Source organism: Diadema antillarum, unplaced genomic scaffold, assembly GCF_040938485.1.
Source record: "Diadema antillarum isolate AM-2024a unplaced genomic scaffold, OU_Dant_1.0 seq00000503_RagTag, whole genome shotgun sequence".
Classification (NCBI taxonomy): domain Eukaryota; kingdom Metazoa; phylum Echinodermata; class Echinoidea; order Diadematoida; family Diadematidae; genus Diadema; species Diadema antillarum.
The window spans coordinates 710759-737674 of NW_027271460.1; the positions used below are offsets into that span (position 1 = coordinate 710759).

At 37.8% G+C, this 26916-nt stretch overlaps 1 protein-coding gene across 4 annotated transcripts in view; it reads right to left on the minus strand.

Annotated features, from left to right (window-relative positions):
• Positions 1–806: 806 nt before the first annotated feature.
• LOC139733898 (uncharacterized) overlaps positions 807–26916 on the minus strand; it is a 91098-nt gene continuing 64988 nt past the window's right edge. For 2 of the 4 annotated variants that reach the window (XM_071644707.1, XM_071644705.1), the window contains 12 exons: positions 23524–23682; positions 22789–22958; positions 22202–22314; positions 21097–21151; positions 20511–20881; positions 20099–20289; positions 19165–19289; positions 14045–14137; positions 11103–11271; positions 7193–7429; positions 4288–4338; positions 807–1412 (listed from right to left, as the gene is read on the minus strand). In XM_071644707.1, the coding sequence (XP_071500808.1) occupies positions 1134–1412; positions 4288–4338; positions 7193–7429; positions 11103–11271; positions 14045–14137; positions 19165–19289; positions 20099–20289; positions 20511–20881; positions 21097–21151; positions 22202–22314; positions 22789–22958; positions 23524–23682 (2013 nt within the window). In that variant the 3' untranslated portion in view covers positions 807–1133. The remainder of the gene's footprint in view (positions 1413–4287; positions 4339–7192; positions 7430–11102; positions 11272–14044; positions 14138–19164; positions 19290–20098; positions 20290–20510; positions 20882–21096; positions 21152–22201; positions 22315–22788; positions 22959–23523; positions 23683–26916) is intronic. The other 2 variants (XM_071644708.1, XM_071644706.1) reach the window with 2 other exon arrangements.

The following is a 26916-nucleotide window of genomic DNA, read 5'->3' on the forward strand; positions in this document are numbered from 1 at the left end:
AAGACACATTGGCACATGATCTGACATAAAATCATTGTTTTCAAAACACACACACACATTTTGACACGTGACTTGCATTTTGGGAGATAAAAATGAATGTGCAGAATATGTAAAAAATGCTTGCACTATAAAATTTTGTGGTAAAAAAAAAATCTTTAAAAAAGAAATAAAATACACTCAGTGACATAATCTTATTACAGAAAGATATTCTGGTGTGTGTGTACTATTTTGACTATTTAGGATACACCAAATTCTCTGGCTTCAACATGACATAATTTTGATCACCCAGGGTCAATATCCATTGTCTATTCAAATAAAAATCCTAAAGGAACTATCTTTATTCCATCTTTCACAAAAGGCTATGTGTGTGCAGTTACTAAAATTTGTCCCCAATTTTCAGATCACATAAACCACTGATATTTCAAAAATTCTGTATGGACTGTCTTTATGCAATGCAATAAAAGAGGCTGTGCATTGAATAGTAAAATGTTTACCCATTTATCACTGACAACGCATGAAAGCATGATTTCATTCATCATCAATGTATCAAACTGATGACAGCTGCCTCAATAGTTTTCTAGAAGTACATCTGGGGTGTTGTGCATGTTTAAGTACTACAGAGACCATTAAGATCAATGACCTTGGTGACCGCTTTATTTCATACCAGGGGGGTGTTTCATAAAGCTGTTCGTAAAGTTACGAATGACTAACAAGGGACTGGTGATCAGTTCTTGTGCTGAATTATTGAAATTCTGATAAGTATAGCACTTCAGAACTGATCACCAGTCGCTTGTAAGTTGTTCGTAACTTTACGAACAGCTTTATGAAACAGGGCCCAGGTATCACAGTGAGCTGTGTTCCGCAGGTTGATGAAGTATAAATGGGCACCTTACTATTTCAGAATCTAACAGCCTATGTGAAAACCAGTCACATAAATGAAAATACATGCACGATTTTCCATGTCATCCTTTATCCAATGTTTCTGCAGCTGTATAAATTGAGATGCTGTTAGTTTTTGTGGGTAGTACCTTTTTTATTCTCTCTTCTCTTTGTTCACAAAGGCACCCAAAAATGATTTGTTTCCCCATTTGCGTTTGTCCTCGGTTGGGTAGGCTCCGATCCTGAAAGACACATCATAGCTCCGTGGTCATCGTACACCTCTTCGTTGATGACGACGACGTCAGTGTTACACCTGCTGAGCCTGGGTAAGGCTGCGATGCTGGAATGTTCACGTTGCTGTTAACGTTAACGCCCTGCCCATTGGTTGCCATGGCAGCGTGCCCTGAGATTGAGGGCGACATGACGCTGGCATTGTTGCTCGCTGTGTACGAGGCCGAGGTCTTACGAGAAAGACCAGAAATCTTGCGGACGTTCCCTGCTCCATTGACTGGCCTCGTCTGCGACTCCAGTTGCTGTTGTGGGGAAAGGGAAAAGAACTGGTTACCATAACATTAACAAAAACTAGAAACAACCCAGAGACGACTTCAAGTCCAACTTTCAAACAAAAGATATGCTGTGTCTCTATACGAATTTGGAATATCACGTCATCATTGAAAACAATAATAATATCTGGCAAGGATGGGCTACACAGAGATACACAATGTCCATGGTACTGGTCAAAATGTCTCATTTTGAAATGTCTGACACTCTTTCACTGTCAATGTATTTATTGAGGGGTAAGTTCATGATGGTCCCTTACTATTCATGAGCTTGTGTAATCAGCCATTGATTACTATTCTTGGCAGACCAAATAAAAAAAAAAAATCCTTTAAATGGTAAAAGTAATACTTGTAAAAATTTTGCAATAAAGGCTAACATATAAAGAGCTATCACTATTTTTCTCTAAATAACTGTACACAGTTTAGTCTAGAAACAACTTTATCAGATCTATTGTTCACATTTGTATATTTAAAAATGGATTATACAGTTGTAATCATTAAAATTTTTACATTGGTTGTTTCTATTCCTAACTCACATTTTTTTTTTTTTTGGGGGGGGGGGGGGGGGGGGGCAAATGGTAAATAATGCCTTTAAAGTGTCAAATTGAAGAGCAAAAACAGACGATAGAGAGAAGAGAGAAAGAGGGAGGGATTCACAATCATTCACAGCAAAAACAAAGCTGAAAATTAGGAGAAAGTAAAAATCTACCTGTAGTGTAAACACTGACTCAATGGGACAAGGGAATCAGGGGATAAGATGACTTATTTTGGAATGTTGAAGGTGGAACCCATTTCCTTACAGTTTGGAAATTTATCAGCAAATGACGTTTGCCAAATTTACCTCTTTGGAAAGAAGGCGCAAAATGTGGTCTCTATTTTCTTTGTGACAACTCCTTTCTGTAATTCTGACATGTAATATCTTGGATAAATGTACTGCTGCCATGAATTTAATCACAAGGATACGTTATGTACCCTAGGAAGACAGATTTTCAGTTTGAGTTATGTGTGTATTCAACATGGGCTGTGAGGATTTCAATACCAGAAAAGGCACATATTTCTCACACTGAAAGGGTACATACAGAGTCAAAGCTCAAAAATACGAGCAAAATAAGAGAATTATGAGAAAACATCACTCAATAAAAGGGCAAAAAAGAATAGACAAGCAAGAACTAATGATGAAGAACAACAAAATCATTACATACACTCTGTGAAGATGTACTATCATCTAAAGTCAGAGCATCACTGAAACAAGTCATAGTACATTGTTCTGCCTCTTCCTACAGTCCCATTTATGCACACACACACACACACACACACACACACACAAACACACACACACACACACACACACACACACACACAGAAGTTACATTTCATAGGGGTCTCTATTTCAAGGTCAAAAATGACCAACACAACACTCAGATGATTATCACAACATAATAATGTGACACTGATGATGGTATGTTGTTAATGGGTATGTTGTTAACAGTTTGGTATGTTGTTAATAGTTTGGTCTGGTTAAATGATACACTTCTCTAAACTTGTTATCGATCAAAAGTCCTCAATCAAAACCTGTTGGGGAAAGTTCACAAGTTGTTATTGATTACATTGAAAGATCACAGCAACAACAAGCAAACATTCAATGCACAATGCCTATAGGAGGGTGCTGTATGAACACTTTCCCTGGAAGGAAAAAAAACAACAAAAAACTCCCCTCCTGCCTCCCCCTCCCAACTCTTCCTTGACATAAACAAGGAGGTGAAGTCAATGTCTGTATTAATGAATTATAGTCCAGGCAAATTTTGGGGCAAAATTGCTTTCACTGTATTAAGAAATGACCATGGCTTTATAATGAAAATCAAGGTTGAAAGAAAAGCGGCCATTTAGTTTGACCCTTCTTACCTATAAAAATCCATTGTTTTGGGAAAGTATAAAATACACATTTTGTAAATCACACAGGGGTAAGAGCACAAAAACTTTCTTACTCCTTGATGACAGATGAAGTTTTGAAGCATTATGATGCTTTGATGTGCCCATTACACTATATGGAAAATGACAATGCTGTGTGCAATGTTTTTTCAGGATTCGTCTGGTTCAGGATCCATCTGAGGAGTGCTGTAAACCATGGGCACAGTGAAACAGCTTGACTGATTTTGGTGGGGTTAAGTGATAAATATTGTAATGTCATGTACGGCATCTTGAAAGCTATACAATGGTCATGGGATGCGTGAGATGGACTCACCACTTTCCTTCACGGAAGCTGCTGATAGATATGTCTTCATGAGAGATATATTGACATAAAAACATCACAACCTTCTAGGAAGTATGTTCATACAAGCATTCCTCTAGCAAGGCACTCATTGAGTGGATTCACAACTAGGTGTACTGTTTGCAGCAAGCCAAATTATGTGATACAAGGTAAACAGCAGTTGTTTACCCATTGAGGACAAGCTGATTACGCTGTAACACACATTTTCCATAGACACCTGCCTGAGTATACTCTGATTAGTCTCCAATGGGTTAATGTTAACCTGGTTGTGGCAGATACAGCTACACTATATCTAATGTTTGTCCCATCCAACCAGAGCAACAAAGTAACTAACTTTTCTACCTCCATTCCACTACGCTAAATATATCTCCACATTGCATATGTGTGGTATAAAGGTCATCAAATCACTAATAAAATTGGGAATTTCAAATCAATGCCTGCAGTTAACTTATCTAAGGGCATGTTAAAACTCAGCAACCATGACAGCAAATTTGACTGTCCTGGCAGCATCATGCAAGCCTACACCCCAGTTGTGAATCCACAGACTTGGTATAAAAAGTTAGTTGCCCTTTGACCTACTTCCAGTTTACTTGCTGGACTAGCTGAAGCGGGTTGTACTGGGGATGATGACTGCAGTAAATGTGGAGCAGAGAAATACACAGACTGCATGAAATTAATAAAGGTCAGAATGTCATAACCAACAATGGAACGTATATGAACATAATGTCATGTGCTTCAGATGGGAAATGAGTGTTACTGAGTACTTAGAATCAGGATAAAGTATATGACTCTAGTCTGAAAAAGTTAAGAGTTGTCATTTTTGGACTTTGACAAAACCAAAGAAAATATTTGTGGCATGAATACTCTCTGTGACAATCTCAAAACTGTCATTATGAAAGCCAAATAAATTGATCACAACACTCATGAAGATTTCTACATGAAAATTTCAAGTAATTATCCTCAAAACCAAATAAATTGTGTTACTGTAAAAGTGGAAATTTTCGCGCAACCAGAAACTAGCGGGAGAATAAAAGCATGCGAATATTTTTGCTTGCTATATGTTCCAGTAATTGATATCTTGATTCCGCGGAATTAAAAATATGCGTAACTCTTCTTACCAGACCAAGTGCAAAAAAAATTAGTCTTGCGAAAATATCCACTTTTACAGTAAATAAAAATAAAAACCAAACTATTTTTCAAGTGCTTCAAGAATAGAGAGGAGGACATGTTCACCGCCAATGTCAGGATCTGACATGGCATTTAAATTGATTCAGCAAACTCTGTAAAAATTCTGGAAAATATCTACCAAAATTGTAGCGTTTGCTTCCTAAAGACGTAGATTATTAAAATGACAATTTATGCAAGTCGTGAGCAAGATTTACATAGCACAAAAGTGCATTTAACAAAACAGTGAAAAGCAACTCTTCTTATTTTCAGCAAAAGTAGTCAAATAAAAGGAAGGAAATGGAAAAGAAAGGGACCAGAAGGGGATGAAAATATGATGAAATTTTTATAGCTGGCTCGTAAAGAAATTACAAGTATGAAGTAACTATGTGGAACTGCCCCACCCACCTTGCAAAATATTTACTGAATACAATCAAACATTCTGATGAAATTTCACAGCTAAAATATTTGTGCAACTATGAATAGGCTCTAGATATTGCAAATGACATTGCAGCAGTTTGGATTTTGAAGCACACATTTTGTAACCTTTGGGAGCAAAGTCAAAAAGAAGTCCACACATTCAAATAATTGTGAATTGGAGCAAAAATGGTAAGAAAATTAAACTGTGCTTTAAAAATTTTCATGAACAATGATAATGAATTATGGATTTGTAAACATATCTTTGCATGCAAATATACACACACACAAACAAAAAAGAAAAGAAAAAACTTTACATATAAATGTGCAAGTAATGAAGATTAAATCATCAAATACTACACTACTGAAAGAAAATTTATACAACATAACAGTTAAATGCTCTGCATAATATCTACATGGAACAAATAAAGCCATTCTAACACTTTGTACAAAGACTAAGCAGTTTTGAACAAAACTCAAACATCACATAAGGACAAATGGTAATCAGAAATATAAAACCTTTGTGAATTTATCAAATAAACTACTCCAAAAGGGTTTCACTTTCTGGGGGGGGGGGTAGGAATGCGTCATAATCTGACATTTAGATTTGAATATATACTCCCTCTCTTTTTCATGAATTTTTAAAGACACCCCTCCCCCCCCCCAAAAAAAAAAAAATAAATAAATAACTTTTTCTATTAACATAAATACAATCTATGAACAAGGGGAGAAACCAAAAATTGTGCCTATGACATAATCCCCCCCCCCCCAAAAAAAAAATGGAGTAGGACCAATTTCTCAACATGGCAACAATCTAGAAATACGTAAGGAAAATAGTTGGATTGATTTTTGACACGGCCCATGAGACTGAATAAATGTTATACAATTTGAGGAAAGCAAGAGTATCACTCTATCAATCTTTATTCATTGTTGGAATCCTTATTCAAGGTAAACATTCTTGTGGAATTCAATTTGATAGCCTACTAATGTACTACTGGTGCCAAGGGGATTCCTCACTCAGATTGGCGCTGGAAAAGATGCTGCCAGAATTAAGAACAATTGAATAAATAAAGATATATATAAATAATCAAATAAGTGAATAAATAAATAAATCATGGATGAACTTTTGGCACTGTTGGGACATGCCTGTTAAATTATGGCGGTAATCAAATGGGATTTTTTTTTTTTTTTAAGAAATCTAATTTTAGAAGTTACATGAATGTCATCACCTTTCAAACTACATGCATGATGCTGCAATAACTACATTTGTGCTTGGCGATCAATGTTATGAACTCCCTGATATAAAGCAAAGTCCAAGTCAAATTTTCTATACTCTAGCTAGTATGTTTTTACAGGGAGAAAACAGCCATTGATGAGCAAACAGTTATGAAAAGTACCCCAGCACTTGAAACAAAGAAAATGAAGAATATGTGAGACAGAGAAATAATATCTGGATAGAGAATAAATAGGCTGAAGAAGTAAGAGCTCTCAAGGGTCAGATACAGCTTTTGAATATTTGCATATTTTGCGTTCAAACAGACAAACAAACAAACAAAAAGCACCTTGAATCTATCACATCTATGGTTCATTCAAATTACAATGATAAAAACAGGTATTTACTTTCCAGATGTTATATATGTAATAGTAATATATATATTTTTTTTCTTATCACTCAAATATGAATCCGTCAAATGTGTCAAGGTAGCATTGTGTAATATTCAATAACTGTATCCAGCCTCATACACCTATATCAATCAGGGAAGCTACTAATCTGCACCTATGGGTGATGAAAAAGTATCAGGTGATTGTGAGGACAGTGATATTTGGACCAGGAGAGTGAGGATGGGACAGGAGAGTGAGAGGAAAAGATGCGGAGATGGACGAAGGTAACCCATCCACATACCACGAGAGGCGAACCCATGACCCCATCACCCATTGCAGACCCATGTTGAGATGGCTGGGGTGTGAGGGCCACGGAGTAGGGGTGCTGTCTGCCGCCCTCTGGTGACGGACTGGTCCCATCGGCTACGCCTTTCGTCCTCCCCCGCTGCATCAACTCCGCTTCTTGGTTGCTGACCTTTGGTGAGGTCGGCGAGGGAAGGTCACTTGGGGTCACGGGGTACATGGTTGCTAAGCCAGACTACAAAACAGGGGTTGTGGGGGTATGTAGGTGTGGTAATTCATAAATGACAATGACACACTTGTTGAACATACAGTGATAAAACATAATTATAAACATAATCAAACATGCATGTCTACAGAGGTAGGGTTTGGTGGAGTGATCAGTACTTTGTACAGAAGCATCGTCCTATATTGAGTGAGGTCAGCGGCTAAAGCCCCAAGAATGGTCTGGTGATGAATCAACAAACCTTAATTGTTGATTCCACCTGTGGGAGTGACACTACGCACATTGATCACATAATATGTGCACAGCTGACAACATACCTACTTGTACAACTCTCTATCATGAAGGGTGAGGACATGAAACAATGTTCACAACTACATATCGTTGGTGGGGTGACAAAACCTCGTATCTCAATATTTGGTGAAAATGAGTTTTCTTCATTATATTGAAGCTAGGAACCATTACTATGTAATTCCCAATCCTTATATACCCATCTGCAAAAATAAGGTCACAAATGATAAATAAAAGTTGGCTGTTTCCATTGACTACATGTTATGGCAGCCATGTTTTTTAGCTCTCCTGAACATTTTACATTTTTGAGATACGAGGTTTTGTCACTCCACCAACGATATGTAGTCTCAGTGGTGAAAAAAAAAAAAATACTATAAATGGACCACGAGGGAGAAAAAATAATGACAAAATAAATGTACTCTGATCTGATGTTTTGGACATTTTTCACCACATTACTTTCACATGCAAGAATGCCACTTTGGGTATGACCAGTTAAAGTCTCTTTTGAAAAGAAATAAGTGAAATTCAAAATTGCTGCATATTTTCATCACATGCATGCACTTGAACATCATAATCATACATGTACATTGCAATTCTTGTACATGAGTTATGATCTGTCATTTATCAAATAAATAAATAAATAATACTCTGCCAGAATTCTCCACAACTTATCTGTTTTGTTTTGTCTGTTTGTTTGTTTGCGGTTGTTTTTTTTTTTTTTTTTTTTTTTTTTTTTTGGGGGGGGGGCATAGATATATATTCAATAAGCTTTAGACATGTACAACATTGTACTTTTTCTTCACTTTCATGATATAGAATTCTTGGAAAAAGGGAGGGGGGAGAAATTATGTCTGCCTTTAAGCTTTATTTTCAGGGATGTCAACATTTTGATGATTGAGATAAAAGTCCACACAAATATTTTTTCTACATGACTGCTGTCAAATACATAGTACAAACAAACTATACAACTGAACAGTGTGCTGTGGAGGGGAGAAAATAGATGTACACACATACTTACATACAGATTCCAACATGTCAACTGAAATATGTGAATATTATGGCAATTAAAAAAAAAAAAGATTTAAAGTTACAAATGAATATAATTCTCAATCACTCTAAATGCAGGTAGTCACTCTTTCATATAAAATGTGTTGCTTGGTGGAAACACAATTTTTTTTTTTTTTTTTTTTTTGGAAGGATTATTTCTGGCATACAAAAACTCAATTATATTCATTCCCTTATTAATATATATATATATATATATATATATATATTATATCATATTATATATACATGTATATATATATATATATATATATATATATATATATATATAGATATATAGATATATATACACACACACACATATGTAAAACCTCTGGAATGTTCTGTCATTAGAAGTCAGGAAAACCCCAACTGCAGCAGTCTTTAAATCACAACTCAAAACACATCTTTTCATTTAACTGTCTATTCTCAAGTACATCAAAAGCTTTTGCAGTGCAGATGTCTTTACATTTTGTGCTGTACAGATTGATATGTTATTATTATTATTATTATTATCATCATCATCATTATTATCATTATATATGACGATTAATCTAAAAGTCATGTCTACAAGATAGGTCATCACCTTGAGCAGTTTCTATACTCCAAAATTCAGAAAATAGTCAACACATTTTGTCTGTTGGATGTTGTTGGATGGCCAGTCTACACTATGCCTTAAATTTGGTCCATAAAATTTTATGGCTCCACATACACGCATGTTGCACATTAGGAATACTTGAACTACCTGTTCCAGTAAGAAACCCATCTGTCACTAGTGGCATATGTCACAACTTTACATGCAGAGAAGTTTCACAAAGCCTAGTGCCTTAAATCTTTGACAGCTATATGGTGATGAAAGATATCTCATAGATATGACTGTTTTGCAGAGCAAAGCATGTATATGGTTAAGTAGGCTAAATTTGTTGTTTAATGCACCATTACATAGACATCCATCATGGCACTTTCTGGCTACTTTCACAGCTGACTTAATTTGTTAGATGCTCCTATCATTAATTCCATACTGGTAGTGGAAATACATGACTACATCAAGGCATGGACTATTTGTCTCTTTTGGTGATTGTGATCCACTTGTTACAAATGATATATTATGCATATATGCACTTGGGATCCTCCAGAACATACGTACAACCAGAGTTAGAATTTAGTATGAGTGTATGTTAGCATGTCATGATATTCAAAGAATATATGTAAGTACATGGAGGTTGAATAATTAAAGGGGGAAAAAAACTCACAAAGAATGATTAGTAAAAATGAATAGATGGTTTATCAAATGAAATGTGCTGTATATACAGTCCAACATATGATGATATACGTTTGTAGACTAAACCACTCTCATCACCATCACCAGAAGCATATGACACCTATACCGGGTGTCCCAAAAAAAGCGGAACGGTTGATTTTCAGTACCTTGCGTTCTAAAAGTGATATATTTTTTGACATCATTAGAAAGAGCATCTTCCACAGAAGACAATGACACCAAAATCATTAAATTTGGTACAGTACTTTTTATTCTACGCCAATATCTGTAAATGCAGTCATTTTAAAATTTTGCCAGATTTTTGCGACTTATGAGATAATAATTTGAATGCGACACGCAATCCATAGGGTGAATATTGTGTAAGCTCAGTGATCCTTGTCAACAAACGCTACAGCTTTCACATTGGGCGCGGACCAGGAAAAAACAGTGTGTGTCTGTATGTGTGCGCGCCCAATGTGAAAGCTGTATCTTTTGCTGACATGGATCAACGAGCTTACACAATTCACCGTATGGAACGCTCGTCGCACCCAAATTATTATAAGTCGCAAAAATTTGAAAATGACTGCATTTACAGAAATTGGCGCAGAACAAAAAGTACTGAACCACATTTAATGCTTTTGGTATCATTGTCTTCTGCGGAAGATGCTCTTTCTAATGACGTCAAAAAATATATAACTTTTAGAAGACAAGGTACTGAAAAATCCATCGTTCTACTTTTTTTGGGACACGTGGTATATCCCAATCCATCAACTTGTGCTACTGTGCATATAAATGGAAAAAATAAAACAGAACACACACAAGCACTTGGCAAAGGTATATATATGTTTCATAAATGTTCCATATGTTTGTGCAATTCTATTTTTGCATATGATGTGTATCATAAATAGATGTATGAATTACTACACAGTATACAAAACTATACACATGTGAGTGATATTTGCAGTGTTGATCTTCCTCTTGAGCAAGCTCAATGGAGAGAAGGCTTTGAACTGAGCAAAATTATATAATCCCATCCACTCATTCCTGCGAGCGGGCTCTGGATGATGATAGAAGTCAAAGTCACTGTTGCCTTACCCTGAGAGGTACCTTGGGGTCCGCCCCGCCCAGCTCTGAGTTACTGCCCACTCGGATGCTACCGCTCCCATTGACCACCACGCCACCTTTGGGTGAGTACTGGTACTGGACGTTGGGTGTCGGTCCATTGGTGGAAGCAGCCTTGAGATTCTCTTCCTCCTCCGTACCCCTTTAAAAGTCAAGTGTGAAGGAATGATTGACCAATGAAAATGATGCGATGGTTGTTAAATTTCATGTCTACCTGTACACACTGCAGAAACATTGCAGCTACTCACACTGTTGCAGTATTCACTTGGGTACAACATTTGAGAACAGCACAAGAAATCCATGTGCACGAAGATTAAATACTGCTCATATTCTGCTTATCCATTGCCATATCATTGTATGTCAAAATGTGCGAAAGTTCCGCTGTACCTGCAGACAATTCTATATGAAATGTACATCATAAACTAAACCATCATATACCCAACTTGTCTCTTTTTAGCGAGCATACACAATAACAACTTCATGTTTGCTCCCACTTCAACATAACATGTCACGTTTGAAACCTTTGTACTCCTTCACATAAGAAAATGAAAAAAGCGCACACATGACTGCAATGAAAGGAAACAATCTTCTAATAGCATTTACACTCAACATCATGCAAAGTAAGAATAAATCAAATTAGCTATTCCTCCTGCAATTTCATTTGAGGATGCTCATGCTTCAATAAATCTTGTGATGTAAACTTCCACTATTCCCCCATTGGACAGCTATTGCCTCAGCTATTCTGGTAAACAAGGCTGTACACAACACATTAATAATTCTATTACATTATTACGGAGGTGCACTGATTTTTCTTAGCTATAAAATATCCCCATCATAATGACCATCCTTGTCAAATTATTTGCTTTCTATTTGAAGTCAGCTGCATAAAGGTGATAAAACAAATTTGATGCATGAATTCTATTTCAGCCATTGATGCTAGAAATCATCTTTCATGCAAATGCTTGATCCTGTCACAGCTGAGAAGAGAGGCACCTTGAACCAGTCAGAGAAAAGATGCTTGCTCAGAATAAATGAGGCTTAGATATTAATGCTGGCTTTACACTTAAACAAGGCTCTTGCTTCGCATCAAAGATTTCCAAGCCAAGTTCGTGGCATACATTTCAGTGAAAGTGCAAACAGAGCTAGCAGCCATGGTGGTATCTACGTTAAATCATAAGAAATTGTTGATCGCTGAATTCAACTAACAAGGAGGACTACCTAAAATCAAAACAAAAATATAATTTCAAATCCTTTTGCATTTCTGTTTTTGTTTAAATCAAGAGTAACTTTTTTCATGCATATTTTTCATTTTATGCTCTATGGATATGTTATTTATCAGGAAGCATAAGTGCAAACTCAATTCAAGGTACTATGTTCATATAAAGTGAATATCAGCTAATTTCACAAAACTGCCACACACATCAATTCTAGTTTAATTTGTAGGAAGAAAAAGACAATCTACACATGACAAAGAGGTTTAAAACTATTTTGCAAGAAAAAAATCCAGTTATTCTCGGACAGTTTTCCATCCGTACGGCTGTGCTGCAAGGAAATGAAATGAAAATAGCACTAATAATAATCCTGCAAAAAGTGTCTAATTTTTCATGAAGTTGAACATCTGTCCTGTTATTTGTCAAACTTAGTACATGAGCATTGAAGTCTGAATGTACATTTTATCATCCATAAAGAATTTCAGTCAATGGCATCAAACTTCAAGGTATCTGTATGCTGTGGTGTCGGATTATCACCTACACGCATTAAGTCTTTTCACAAAAACACAATTAAATAAGCTCAGATTCAACAACGTGCACAAAGACCTTAGTGGACCGTTTGAGGGAGAAAAATATTGTTGGAGTACATCTCACTTGGCCATCACAAAGTTCCTTCATACTTTATTTTGCTGATGAGGTCTGGTTGTTTCTAAATGTAACTTCTTGTATGCAAATATTGTAAATGCAGTCAGTCAGAAGCTCTTTTTCAACAGAATGTTGCATTATAAGTGTTATTCAGTTAAAACTGTGTTCAAGACAGAAGTAGAAACTACTTCAGGTCTGACATAGTTAAAGCAATAAATTGCACCCACACTACAAAGTAAGTCCTCCACCACACACACATTGATCGTATTAGGGAAAAAGAAAAGCTTTATTAATTTTTTGTCTTTAAACGCAGAATTAATAAATGGCTGTTTGTTATAATCAGTACCAGGGCCCCGTTTCATCAAAAGATAAAATTGATTTTAAATTTTCTTGAATACCACACAGTCTGCCATAGACTTAGATTTGAAATTAGCTTTATAATCGATTTTAACTTTTCGTTGAGCAGGGCCCAGAATATCTTAGACAAACACAGAACATGCCTAGCATGGATTTGTTACCTCAAACCAAGCACCAGTACAACACTGACTGAGACTGAAAGGTAAGAATCAACTTATGACGCATGAAGCCAAAGCCGTCAAATTCACGTGCAGGCTTTTGTCGGCATCTCTGTCAAGTCCACAAAGAGTTATATGGCCTGGCACTGCTTGGAATCAAGCCTATTACTTCAAAATATGGCACCACAAACATCGACAAACAAGCGTACAGTGTGGAGGTGACTGTCATTAAAAAGAAGTCCTCAGGACCAGTAGTTTTCTTTCGTTATATCAAAATTGCATTATACACGAAGGGAATTTGCACCATAGACTTTAATGATGATGATTTTGGGACCTGAATTTTTACTTTGCTGTATTGTTAATGAAATTTTGTTATAACTTTGAAATTTTGTTATAACTTTGTTCATTGTAACAGGAGCGTCCTCTACTATGTGAACTCAGTGAACTTTACTCCGGAATCTCTGCTGTAGCATGTGCGTCAGCTTCTGTTTGAAGTGTAATAAAATCATTTCAATCTTGGACACAGGGAGCAAGGAAAACTTACACATTCCGCATGCTAGAGAACTGTTTGCTGACCCTTTTATGTTCCACACGCAGAGGAGCATCGCTGGAGGGCGGGGGCAGTGAATTGTGACGTCTAGGGTGGGGGAGAACAGGTGGAGACCGAGTGCAGAGAGGAGGGGGGAGTGGACAGTGGTAGCAGGGTCAGGGGTAGAGGGTTGGAAGGTAGGGGGTAGACGAATGGGGTGTGAAGATAGAGGAAAGGGGTACAAGGCAGAGGTTAGAAGGTAGGAGATAAGGGGAAAGGTGAGAGAATAAGGTATAAAGGATGTTTAGAGATGAGAGGGCAAGGTTTAGAGAGTGGAGGTAAAGAGTATGGAAAGGGGGTAAGGGATAGCAGGTTAGATTGATGATTTTAGGAATAGGAATGGGGGAGGGGGCAGAAGTTGGTGAATAGGGGTAAAGGTGGGGAGGAGACCATGGGAGAGAAGGGAAGGGGTGGGAGTTGGGGGTAAGAAAGTAGAGGATGATGGATACGAATAGGGGCGGGGTTAGAACGTAGAGGATAAGGGATAGTGGATAGGAATAGGGGAGGGTAAAAGGGATAGGGGTAGAGGTCAGGGAATATGGGAAGGAGGTGGGGATTGAACAGTCAACCAAGAATTAAAGGGTCAGTTTGGTAACCAATAAGAAGATGCCAGAGATGGAGGAGAAGATCCACAAAGAGGAAGGTGGAAAAACATCACCGAGAAAGTTGGCAGGGCGGGGTGGGGTCAAAGAAAAGAGGGATGAAACAACAAGACATACAGATTCACAGTGGAGTTTGTAAAATACCTTCCTTTGCTCTACTACTACAATTTTATTTGTTCCTGACAAAGGAGAGAGTCTAGACGTTCCCACACCGGCACCACAGGATTGCGGGAGAAAGAAAAGATGCAACCTCAAAAAGCATTAAAAGGAATATCTATCATGTCACTTTCAGTAATGGAAATTATATCCAACAGATACAGTATAATCCAAATTTGCATTTTCTTGACATTTCAAAGGTATTTAGATGACAAGGTTGAACAATAGACTGCACGTTTGCATTCAAGATACACAAGAGTGATATTATTAGATGGTTGAAATTGATATTGTACTGCATCTTTTAGTAAAGCCAAGTAATCAATATTTTGTAAATACAATTGAAGAAAAAAAATGAATTATTAGATGTTAAATTCAGCATGCTACTTGCCAATTGATGTTAGTATTAGGCAAAAGAAAAAAAATACATTAAATGTGAGCAGGCATTGCATAATTTCTTGAATTCAAGTGTTAGAATTCCATCATGCTTTAGATAAGATTAGTCCATGAAGTTAAATCTGAGCAAGATGAAAGAATCAACCCTATTATTGCACTTACAAGTTGAAGCATATCATCAGTGAATTTATTTTTTTCAACTTGATGATTTGAGAGAGGCAGGTGTAATGTTTGGGGTTTTTTTTTCCCCCAACATGCTAAGTATGGTCCCTTTTCTTGCCATGTTTTAACAAGAATTTCCTCTAATTTTCTGGGGCAGAGTAGTTAATGAAGGAGCAGTTTCAGTCAGTTGGGAGAAGGTCATACTTTTCTGCTCAGCAGGTAATGAAGAGAGCAAGATGAAGTGATAAGAAGGCGTGTTATCAGGAAGCATGACAGGGAGAAAGGGAAATGGATAGTAGCGAGGGAGGAGGGGGACTTGGGGAGGATGCAGGAACAACGTGCGCTCAAGCTTGCCAAAACATTTACGCCCTATCTCCTGGCATGGTTATCTCAGCGGGCCAAACATCATGAAAAAATAACAAGGGGGAAGTATCACATGAAATCACTTCCTACCAATCAGGATTACATGCGCTCTACTTCCCGGATGCTTCAAACATTATTAGCCTGTGTTTCCCCCAATCTAATAATAGTGAGTACATCCCACTAGCTATCAGATGGACACTATTAGAATGACCTGAAATCTATTTCGTGTATAAAAAGGACAAAGAAATTCGAAACAATTTTGTTTATTACGTAAAAGAAGGTAACTAAGTTATTTTAGTCCCTTCAATAATGCAAAAAAAAAAATCATTTGGAGGTCAATTATTTCTTTTTTGTACAATATCACAGGAAAAGAGAGTTGGAATTGAACTGAAGCCACATATATTCCACCTTCTGACTACACGTAGCTATAAATCTTTATATGAGCATCACTATGACATCATTAATTACTTTTTCCAATGCTCATGAAAGTGTTAGGGCTGTGAAGGTTTTACTCAATGATGCTGCCAGGCCTAGGAACGCAAGCGGGTGTGCTTTCGCCATGCAAGCAATCCATACTTGGTTAACAAGGGGAGGAATATAACTATGAGGCAGCCACCATAAACAAACAAACAAGAATATTACAAGAAAAAGTAATACAACATCATAATAATTTGATAAAACATGTCACCACAAAAACCGTCCATTGTAAGATGGGAGTAACTTGAGATAATGACTTGCATGTCAGGCGAGAGAGATGAGACTTCAGGGTCAAAGATATTGTCATGACCCACATTTTCTATTCTCTGCTGACACATTAAAATATCTTTCAAACAACTACCACATCTTGTGAACATTAAAGGGATCGTACAGTTCTGGTTGAGACCTAATTTCAGGTTTCTAACATTTTTAGGTGAGATAATGAGAAATCTCATATGAAATATGAAAGACCATGGAATTTTATGAGGAATTCAACATTTATTTGATAAAAATTGGTTTTGAAATGGCTGAGATATCCAAAAAAGAATGATTCTAGTAAAGTGTGGGACCCACACTTTGTAACGATCGCTATGTTTTACTTTGTTTTTGGATGTTTCAGTTATTCCAAACCCGATTTTCATCAAATAAACTTTGAATTCCTCTTAAAATGGTAGGTTCTGTACAATATCATAAGTGTTTTCTTGGTATCTTGCAAAATTTTAAAAGCCTAATTCTCATCTCGACCAAAACTGTACTATCCCTTTAATGCGACATTACATCAGCCCGACACTTGTAGGTTTTAGTCAAAGTCCTTGCAGAACGGAAAAAAAAAAAGAGGGCAAATAAATTATTGCCACCAAATTCAACATTTCTCTGCTGGAAATTACAGTTAATCCAATTCTCTGTCCTGGGTGTGGAAAAAAGGTTTAAAGGGATGGTATAGCATTGGTTGACGTGAGAATTCAACTTTTAACATTTTGCGAGATACTTAGAAACCACTGTATGAAAAGTTAAAACACATACAATTCTAAGAGGTCTTCAAAGTTTATGTGATTAAAATCTATTTTGGAATGGCTGAGATAATCAAAAACGATATAAAACAAAGCGATCCTAGGGAAAGGTGGGTCCCACCTTTTATTACTTAGGATTGCTTTGTTTTGGATATCTAAGCCAGTTCAGAACCAATTTTAATGAAATAAACTTTGAATTCCTCTTCAAATCAAATGCTCTTCCATATTTCATAAGGGGTTTCTCATTATCTGAAAAATAATCATATAAAACATGTTGGCAACCTCAACCCCATCTCAACCAAAATTGTACCATCTCTTTAACCCTAATCCCACCAGGTTTTTTGAGGGACTTGAAACCACCGGGGGGCCCTTCAGATCTCGGTCGTGGATCGCGCGATCCTCGCGAAAATGTGCACTAAGGTAGAGGCCAATGTAATCTACAAGACTGACTATAGTTAGATTTCTTGAATTTTAATTTATTAATCTTATATTAATTAATTTATGCTAATTTATGCAAAATTAATTTTTTGCCTATAAATAAAAAAATAAAGCTCCAAGACTTCTAATTTTTGGTGAACATATTCTTTTCAATATCCTCAACAATAATATCGAAGCAAAAATTTGGCTTCATAATTATTTCTTATGTATTTTATTGTTTATTGAATTTCTTATGTATTTCTTTGTTTTTTACTTCTTTTTTTTTGTCTAAATTTGTCGCAGAAACTTTTTAAAGCATAATCATGCTAAAATAGATCATTATCAGCCATTGGAAGTAAAAATATTTATTTTTATATGAATTAATTGCAAAAACACAATTTACACTGGATTTATACATAAAATCATGTTTTCGAGCAATTTTGGGGTCGACGAATTTTTTTCAAAGGGGCGTGGCTTCAAAACGGTATGCCCGGTAGTGACAAATTTGGTCTCAAAAGTTGCACAATACCTAAAAGAAAAAGTCATAAAATGTCGCGACGAGAGCATCACGCGTTGCGAAATAATCATGCGAAACGTCGAGGGGGGGGGGCCATTTTGGCCCCCCCCCCGGTGGGAATAGGGTTAAGGATGGCCCCTGCAAAAGATGTAAAAAAGTCATCAGCAATCAGCAATGCATGCATATGAACTGTCATGTAAGTTAGGCGGCGCAAAGTGTTCACTGCCGGTGATCTCAATGTAACAAGTGAACTCATTCCCATGCATGTTAATCTTGACTTAAATATCAAAAATAATCATACACACAGACACCTTGTAAATGTCTTGGGATATGGAATATTGCTGAGATTAATAGTAACTACTGCTATACTGCAAAGTTAGCTCAATCCCAATACAATATCAAACAGGAGAATATCAAAACCTCTGTTAATCCTCTAGTAACATTTTCTCTAAGCCTTCCTTCTTTAACCTGTTAAGAACGGGCTGATTTTGCTACAACACGCATTTCCCACAGACACTTGCCTTAGTATACTCGGGACTCATCCTTAATGGGATAATACACTAATCTATACACTTGTATTGGTGTTTGAACTTGATTTGTTATGTTTACAAGTTGGACTTCTTTCAGTGCTTGCAAAATGCAACTAAGATTTTAAATTCGTCTTGCGCTATTGATGTAACACATTCAGATTGTTAGTTTTGAACACTTTCATCCCATAACCTGATGTAACCATGCAAGCAATCATCAATTCATTCATGTCCATCTTAAAGCTCATGTTACTTAAATTTTGTTCAATGCTTTTATGTCAATCTGTGCACTAAAAATATTTGAAAGGTGGAGCTCTTTTACAGATGACTGCAAGGGCAGTAAAATTCCAGTCTTCCTTTTGCTGTAATAAATATTTAATTGCTTTAAATCTTTGGAGGAGGGCAGGGAGTAAGAGAGTGCCCACAATGAAAGTCCCTCCAGAAATCCTACCTGAAATTGCCCTCGTCATCGTAGTGAATATCAACGTTCTTTGGGGGCTGCAGGAGTTTGTACTTGGTGTCTGTCACTTTCTCTGTCTCTGTGTTTGGCATCTTGTTCCTCTCGTCCATCATGACCTGTCACAAAATATTTGTCGTTATCTGTCAATGAAATATCTTCTTCACAGTGCACACAACTTTCTGTGTCACAATTTGACAAGAGTACATCAAATTACTCCAGAACAGATGGCACAGTGGGTGGTCTGTAATCATTCTTTCACCAAAATTCACTCACAAACACTGAGATACAGCTGTATACTGCACAATCAGAAATTTTGGCATGCATTTCAATTTTGTACGAGCCAAGATTCGCAAAATTAAAAACCACCTAAAAGTTCTTGTCTACAGTGTACACTACTGTAAAATGACGAATGTTCGCGTGCATTTTAATTTTGCGAATTTTTCGAGAGCCAAGATTCGCAAAATTAAAATGAACGTGAAAGTTCTTTTCTACACTATATGCGTTGAATATTAGAGACAAATTGCAAATATTTCATGCCGCAAAAAAGCAGTCGGCTCCAATTCGCGAAAATTTCATGCCGTGAAAATATTGTGTTTTACAGTATATGCATTAAATGCCAGTGGCAATTGACCAAAAAAATTTCATGCTGAGAAAAAGGCCATCGCCTCCAAGGCATGAAAGTTTCATGTCACGAATATTTCTGGTTTGCTAGTTCTTAACGTGAAAAAAAAACCTCACTATCTCAACTGACTTTGAAAACGGACTTCCCTGCGTGTATGACGCTGAAACCTTAGTATGCATGTGTAAAATGCGGAGGAGTACGACAAATTTCACAACATGAGTAAATAATACAAACATGACATAATACATCATGGATGCTCCCCTAATTTGGCAGGAAATGGTTACCATGGCGACTGCATCATACCTTGAGAGGGTTGACTTTCATGTGCTCGGCTGGCAGCTGGTTGCGGTTGACTGGCTTGGGCTGCTGGTTGTTCTGCTGGGCTCCGATGTGGCCGATACCGGCGGCCATGGCACGGGATGTTGAATTAGGCTGGATGTAACAGGTGTCTGTCTCAAGACCCTTTAGCTTGGCCTGCGCTCGATCTGACTCACCTACAGTGGCAACAACAAGATAGGAAAGAAATGAAACTAACAGCAAGATAAATGAAGCAAGATAAATTAAGCAAAAATATTTCCTATATTTTCTTCCAATCTTCATAGTCAACCCCCCCCCCCCTTTAAATATTCTGAAATGAAATAGTGAAGATACATAAAGGAAGGAAATAAAAAGGAGGATCAACAAATACAATCACTGTGAAGAAAAAGTCTCTCACTCAGTCCTCCAGGTTGGGTGTAGGACACGTCCTCAGCTGGCCTGGTCAGAGCAATGGTCAAGCCAGTCCCTCCGATGCTCGTACCGGACATTGTAGCCAGGTTGGACTGCTTCTCAGGGAGAGGGGGGATGGGCGTCGACCTTCCTACCAGAACCTCTGCCGTGGCTCCTGTGTCGATGTTTGTTTCCGTCAGAGCTCCGGGGATGGAGGGGACGACGGGTGGTTTGGCTTCGGGTGTGGTCACTGGGACCGGTGGTGCTGGTCCCTTGGATGTCGCCACGTGCACTGTGGCATTGGCAGCCACACGGGTGGGGCCTGACACGTGGGGAGAAGTCTTGATGGGGGAGCGGTGCCTTACGTTGGGTGAGCGACTGCAAAATTTGACAAACAGCACAAACGGGACTGACTGAATTAATTGTATACAACGTAACAGCAGCAAGGTCAATCTGCTACTAACACATCAGCTCTTGGCACTTGAACAGAGCTGATTCCCAGTCACATAATACCGCAACAATGACAAAAGCTTTTAACACACACACACACATGTATACACACGAACAAAGTAAATCAAAAATGGAAATCTCACCCTCCTGCAGATGCTGCTGCTGCATTGGAATGAAGTCTGGCAGCCATTTCAGCAGCTACATGGAAAAGAGTAAAAAAGTGATTCAAAAGAAACAAAGTCTTAAGAAAACTTCTGCTGACAGAGATAAAAACAGTGTGACTCAGTGTCATAGAAGGGCTCCCTCATTTTTGGTCACTGTCATTATATAATCACAAAAGCTATCGACTGGCCTTGAGCTCAAAATTGAATTAGAGTCAAAGTTATCTATCACAGCTTCTTTGACAGTGACCCATCAACTTACTGTCAATGGAGACTGAATATTTCACAGTGATGGCAAAACATTCTACAATGGAGACTGAAAATTCTACAGTGGTGACTGACAAATCTACAGTGTTCACTGAAAATTCTACTGTGGTGACTGACAAATTTACAGTGTTGACTGTAAATTCTACTGTGGTGACTGAAAATTCTACAGGAGACTGAAAATTTCACAGTGGAAGACTGAACCTTCTATTGTGGATACTGAAATTTCAACTTGTGGTGACTGGAAATTCTACTGTGGCGACTCAACATTTTACTGTGGTGACAGAAAATTCTGTAAGGGTCACTGAAAATCTTACTGTGGTGACAGAAAATTCTATAAGGGTGGCTGAAGATTCAAACACAGACTAAAATCAAGTTAATTCTATAGTGTATAGATCTCACAGGGAACAGACAAATTTTCCTTTAAAAAAAATATGGATGATTCTGTATAAAATGCTGTTCTCTACGACTGTCGCACCTTGGTCTCTAATAGAAGAAATCCCACAACATCTTTGGATTTAATCCTGTCATTGTTCAGGTTAACCTCCTTTCCTTGTACAGGGCAAAACAAATTAAGTTCATTCATGTTTCAATAGAAGAGAGCATGAACACTCACTTACAGCAATTTTATCATGTCAACAACTTTCTTTTCTTTTCTTTTTTTAAACAGATCTTCGTCTCTGGTGTATTCACACTGTGCTATGGATGGAAAAGTGACAATGTTTGTTCAAGGAATATCTGTGCTGCCAAACATTATTACCGAGAAATTTCAAACCAAGCCTGGACGGCCAGGCAACAGATGTTGGTATGACCTCACTCTCACCTTTTTTCTGTGCATACGACGGCCTTCTGGAGAAGCGTTGGCTGGGTCTGCGTTCAAACTGCCTGGAATGACGTGATTTGTTCGTCTTTGTTGTCTGAAATTCTGTCCTTCCACTACAGCCATGAGAAGACAGCAAGCAAGGAAATGCAATCAATCAAAACATTACTGAGTTCACGTTACCATAATCCATGCAAGCACAACACTTTAATTAAATCCACAAAGAATCATATCACACTTTAAAGAACTAAAAACAGAGGTGAAAACAACAACAACAAAGAAACGTACAAGATGAAATAATGGCTGGGACTGTTAAATTGTTATCACTATCTGTATACAGCAGGAATTTGTTTTAAACTTCTATAAAAATTTCCCCATGACCCTTGAAGTTGCATATCAGGTAATACCATCAAAGGATGAACAGGGCAAGTACCAGGGTTAAGGTTAGGTTTAGGGTTAGAGTTTGGATTAGGGTTAGGATTAGGTTCAGGGTTAGGGTTAGGGTTAGGAGAAAAGTCTGGGGTAATTGGCCTAGAACCGTTTCGAGCACCGACTGGACTGCACATGGGGGAAAAGTCTGCAAATGGTACCTATATCTGAATCTTGAGCCCATGCGAATGAACCCTTGTCTGTCCTTGGTCTGCGTGACGGGGCCACGCAGCCGGAAGAAAGCGTGATGCTCCACAGCACACTTCCAGAGGTGTTTGCAGGCCTGGGCCGACTCCAGCCTGAAGACAAAAGTGTGCTGCTGTTCTTGCCCCTGGCAAAAAGAAATAAATCAGAGGAGAGAAACATACTTCAGTTACAAAATGACACAGTAGGGTGGGCAGGACATAAATCATAACATGAAATTTATCCAGTGAGGAAAACAACATGCAGGGCTCATTATAAGCAGTGGCCTGGTGGCTCAGGGCCACTGAAAATTTATGTAGGGCCACATACTTTCCAAAGTCATCTTTTAGTGACCTGATCAGGCAGCTAAAATTCAAAATGAAATTTTATATTTCCTTTCATTTCGGGCTACTATATTTCTCTTTCAGGCCACCAAAATTTAATTTCACATATCTTAGTGGCCCGAATGGGCCACTAGAAAAAAGAATGATAGTGTCAAGCCCTGCAATATGTTTGAATAAATGTAGATGTATAGAAAGCAAGCAGGCAGAATGGGAATCCAGACCAGAGAAATGATTGTGAAATCTGACCTGATTAGGATGGAGAATATATTGGCTTTTTTTTTTCTTCAAAAGAAATCAAAAAGAATAAGAGAAATAGCAGGCATCATAGTCTATATTTCTATTTAAAAAATATGAATAATTAAAGATCACCTGCTCATCATCCTCCACCACGACAAGATGGAGTTTCTTCCCCTTGAAGTCCAGCCTGGTCACCTTCGGCCAGAAGAATAGACCAATCTTAGTCTCCCCCTCGTAGACCAGGATCCCTGTGGGAGTCAGTCCTAGCTTGTAGTTGTGACCATCTCGCCCCTACACATAGAAAACATTGACAAGTGTTAAAGAATTAATCAGAGTTGTACACCTCCCCAATATCAACCTGCTACTGAGCTGGTCTAGAGTCAATGTTTTAATGTTCTGAGAAGCAAACACTTTAATGATAAAAAGAAAACTGGAATTTTGATCATTTCATGCAAGTCATGAGTCCTGTGTATGCTACTTAGTCATTTGATGACTAAGTATGGAAGCAAATAATTGATTTTGAAAATGAAAAAAACTAGATATATCGCTACGGCTACTGATATGCCTCCGCCATAATGCATGGTTCTCCTAATAGGTCTATAGTACAATGTCTTGACAATGTGTGATGACAGTTTCACACAATTGGCAAAATATTAAAATGACAGGTTTGACACAAATGTGCTGAATGTTCACTTTTTCTAGAACTAGGTTCAATTGGATGAATGATTAAAATGTCAGAGTGCAGGTATTTGGGGAACTGATGATTTTTACTTGACTTTTGACCCTTTTATAAGTCTATGCATTGAGTAATTTTCAAGGTATTGAGAAAAAGCATAATTTCAGTATCAAATGGGAAAATAGCATTATCTAAACCTGGCCTTTGACCTTTGATCTCACAGTTCCAAAGAGAATCACTGTTAGGTTGAACATGCATAAATATGTAAGTTTCATGACGATACCTTGAGTTACTTTCGAGATATGGAGGAAAAAGTGCAATTTAGCACTTTCACTTGACCTTTTACCTTTTGACCTTTGACCTTTTGGCAAGAAACTTCCCCAAAAATATATATTGGGTAATACATGCCATACATCAAGTTTGAAAAAAAAAAACCCTTCAGGCATATTGCATTTTAAGGAAAGTAGTGATATTTTGAGGAGTTGACCTTGACCTTTGAACCCCTGACCTTTGACCCATGACCCCAACTTCCCTAGATAATCACTGCCCATCGGTACAAGCATATATACTAAGTTCCATGAAGATACCTTGAACCATTTGCGAGATATGGAGAAAAACATGAAATTTCAAATTTTTTTTTCACAAAATAACCTGTGACCTTTGACCTTTGACCCTGTGACCTTAAAATCCACACAAAGTATCATCCCCCAAGGATATACCCTCATACCAAGTTTGATGTAAAACCACCACACGGTTCTTGAGATATCGACAAAAACAAAACGGGACGTACGGACGTACGGACGTACGGACGGACGGACAGACGGACGGACGGACGGACGACCCGAAAACATAATGCCTCCGGCCACTTCGTTGCGGAGGCATAAAAATCTAGTCAAGAAAACAATCACTCTTTTTTAAATGTATCCCATAGTTAAGTCCAGGGGCCGTATTCTGAGAGCTAATTAAGTGTCTGATTAGCACTTAATTACCGAATTGGTATTCTGAGAGCATGATTAAGTAGGGGGTATATTAACTACCATAGCAACAAGCGTTTTGGCGGGAAGGACCTACGCGTTTGCGCGTATCAATGCGCGTGCACCTCTGAGAGGACTTAATCACAGAGTTAATTACGAATCGGTATTCTGAGGGTGTAATTAAGTATGAAAGTTAATGGAAAACTTAATGATACCAAAGAGTGTCATTAACTTCTCCGATATCACGCATTACATCGTGTTTTCTCGGCCACAACGATGCTTACCGTCTTCGGTAACCGAGGAGCGGTTGAATCTTGTTATCTTGGTATCCGTAGAATTCAGAGAAAAAAAGAAATATAGCCGATCTTCGAGGAATTTTGTCATTTTATGTGAGCAAAAAGGTTGAGATCTTCGCGTGCGTTGGTGAGGGGTTGTAATCAAATACCGGAGTGTGCGCATGGAGCTCTTGGGTTGTAGTTACAAAGGGCATGGAGGAGCGCGCATGGAGGGCATATTTGCGCGTGTAATCATCATTTTGGCTTCTAACAACGCGTCTGATTGGATGGAATAACAATTAGATGGGAGGGACCTAAGATAATTACAGGGGACTTAATCATACCTTAATTACGTCCTCAGAATACCGATTTTGCCCTTGATTAAGGGCCTATTAACTTCACGACTTAATCACGAAGTTAATTACAGACTTAATTACGACCTCAGAATACCACCCCAGCTTAGTTAGTAGTTCTCAGAAAATATGAAGTTTTCACCATATACAATGTATTACATTCACTTTCCACAAAGTGATATTCTAACAAACAATACTGTAAAACGAGGAATGTTCGCGTGCACTTTAATTTCGCGAATTTCGCGTGCACTTTAATTTCGCGAATTTCGCGAGAGCCAAGATTCGCGAAATTAAAATGCACGCGAAAGTTCTTGTCTACACTATATGCATTGAATGCCAGTGGCAGTTCGCTAAAATTTCATGCCGCAAAAAAGGCCGTCGGCTCCAATTTGCGAAAAATTCATGCCGCGAATATACCATGTTTTACAGTAGTTCAAATAGTATTACATTGGCAGAACTGTCAAAACGCAGTCACATCTCATAGAATTGAGTCCTTCTTTTCTGTTGTAGTTATTGATAGCTACATGTATATAAAGTCTCTACAAAATGAAGATCTACAAATATAGTGACGCCAGCCTTCTCAATGCTTAATACATACAGACGTCTTTTACCATTTACATATTGGCCTACACAGTTCTTTACAAAAGTGCTGATTGGGCATTTACCCAATACGGTACATGAGCCTTTTGACCCATAATGCTACTAAATGATATAACCACAAAATGAAATTAATCAATTGCCCCCAGTCACTTGTAAATAAAATCTTCCATCAACTGATAAAAGAAAGATCAGTTTATATGTTTATAATACCAACTCACGATTAACCCCAAAATTCTTGTTTCATCGCACAGCTATGATGTCATAATAAACAAACATTTGCCGCGCGCACTCAACAATTACAAGCGCGCTTACAAGCGCGTACTTTTGTCACTCATTTTTGTAAACAACTTCAACCGATTGGCTTCGCGTACGTACGTACACGGTGACTGTGTCTGTGTAGCTACTCACTCATCTTTCACAGAAAATGGTTGCCATTTCTGTGCTAAATTGAAGAATCTGTGTGGACCTCATCTGCTGACGTTCAAGGTGTTGTATAAAACAAATAGTGTATGTCGTGCAATGGAACAAGATTTCGCTCTCGGTGAAAGATGAGGCGCACTATTCAACTCAGCTTCGCCTCATTGAATAGAGCGCCTCTATCTTTCACCTTATGCGAAATCTTGTATCATCGCACTTGTGACCATTCA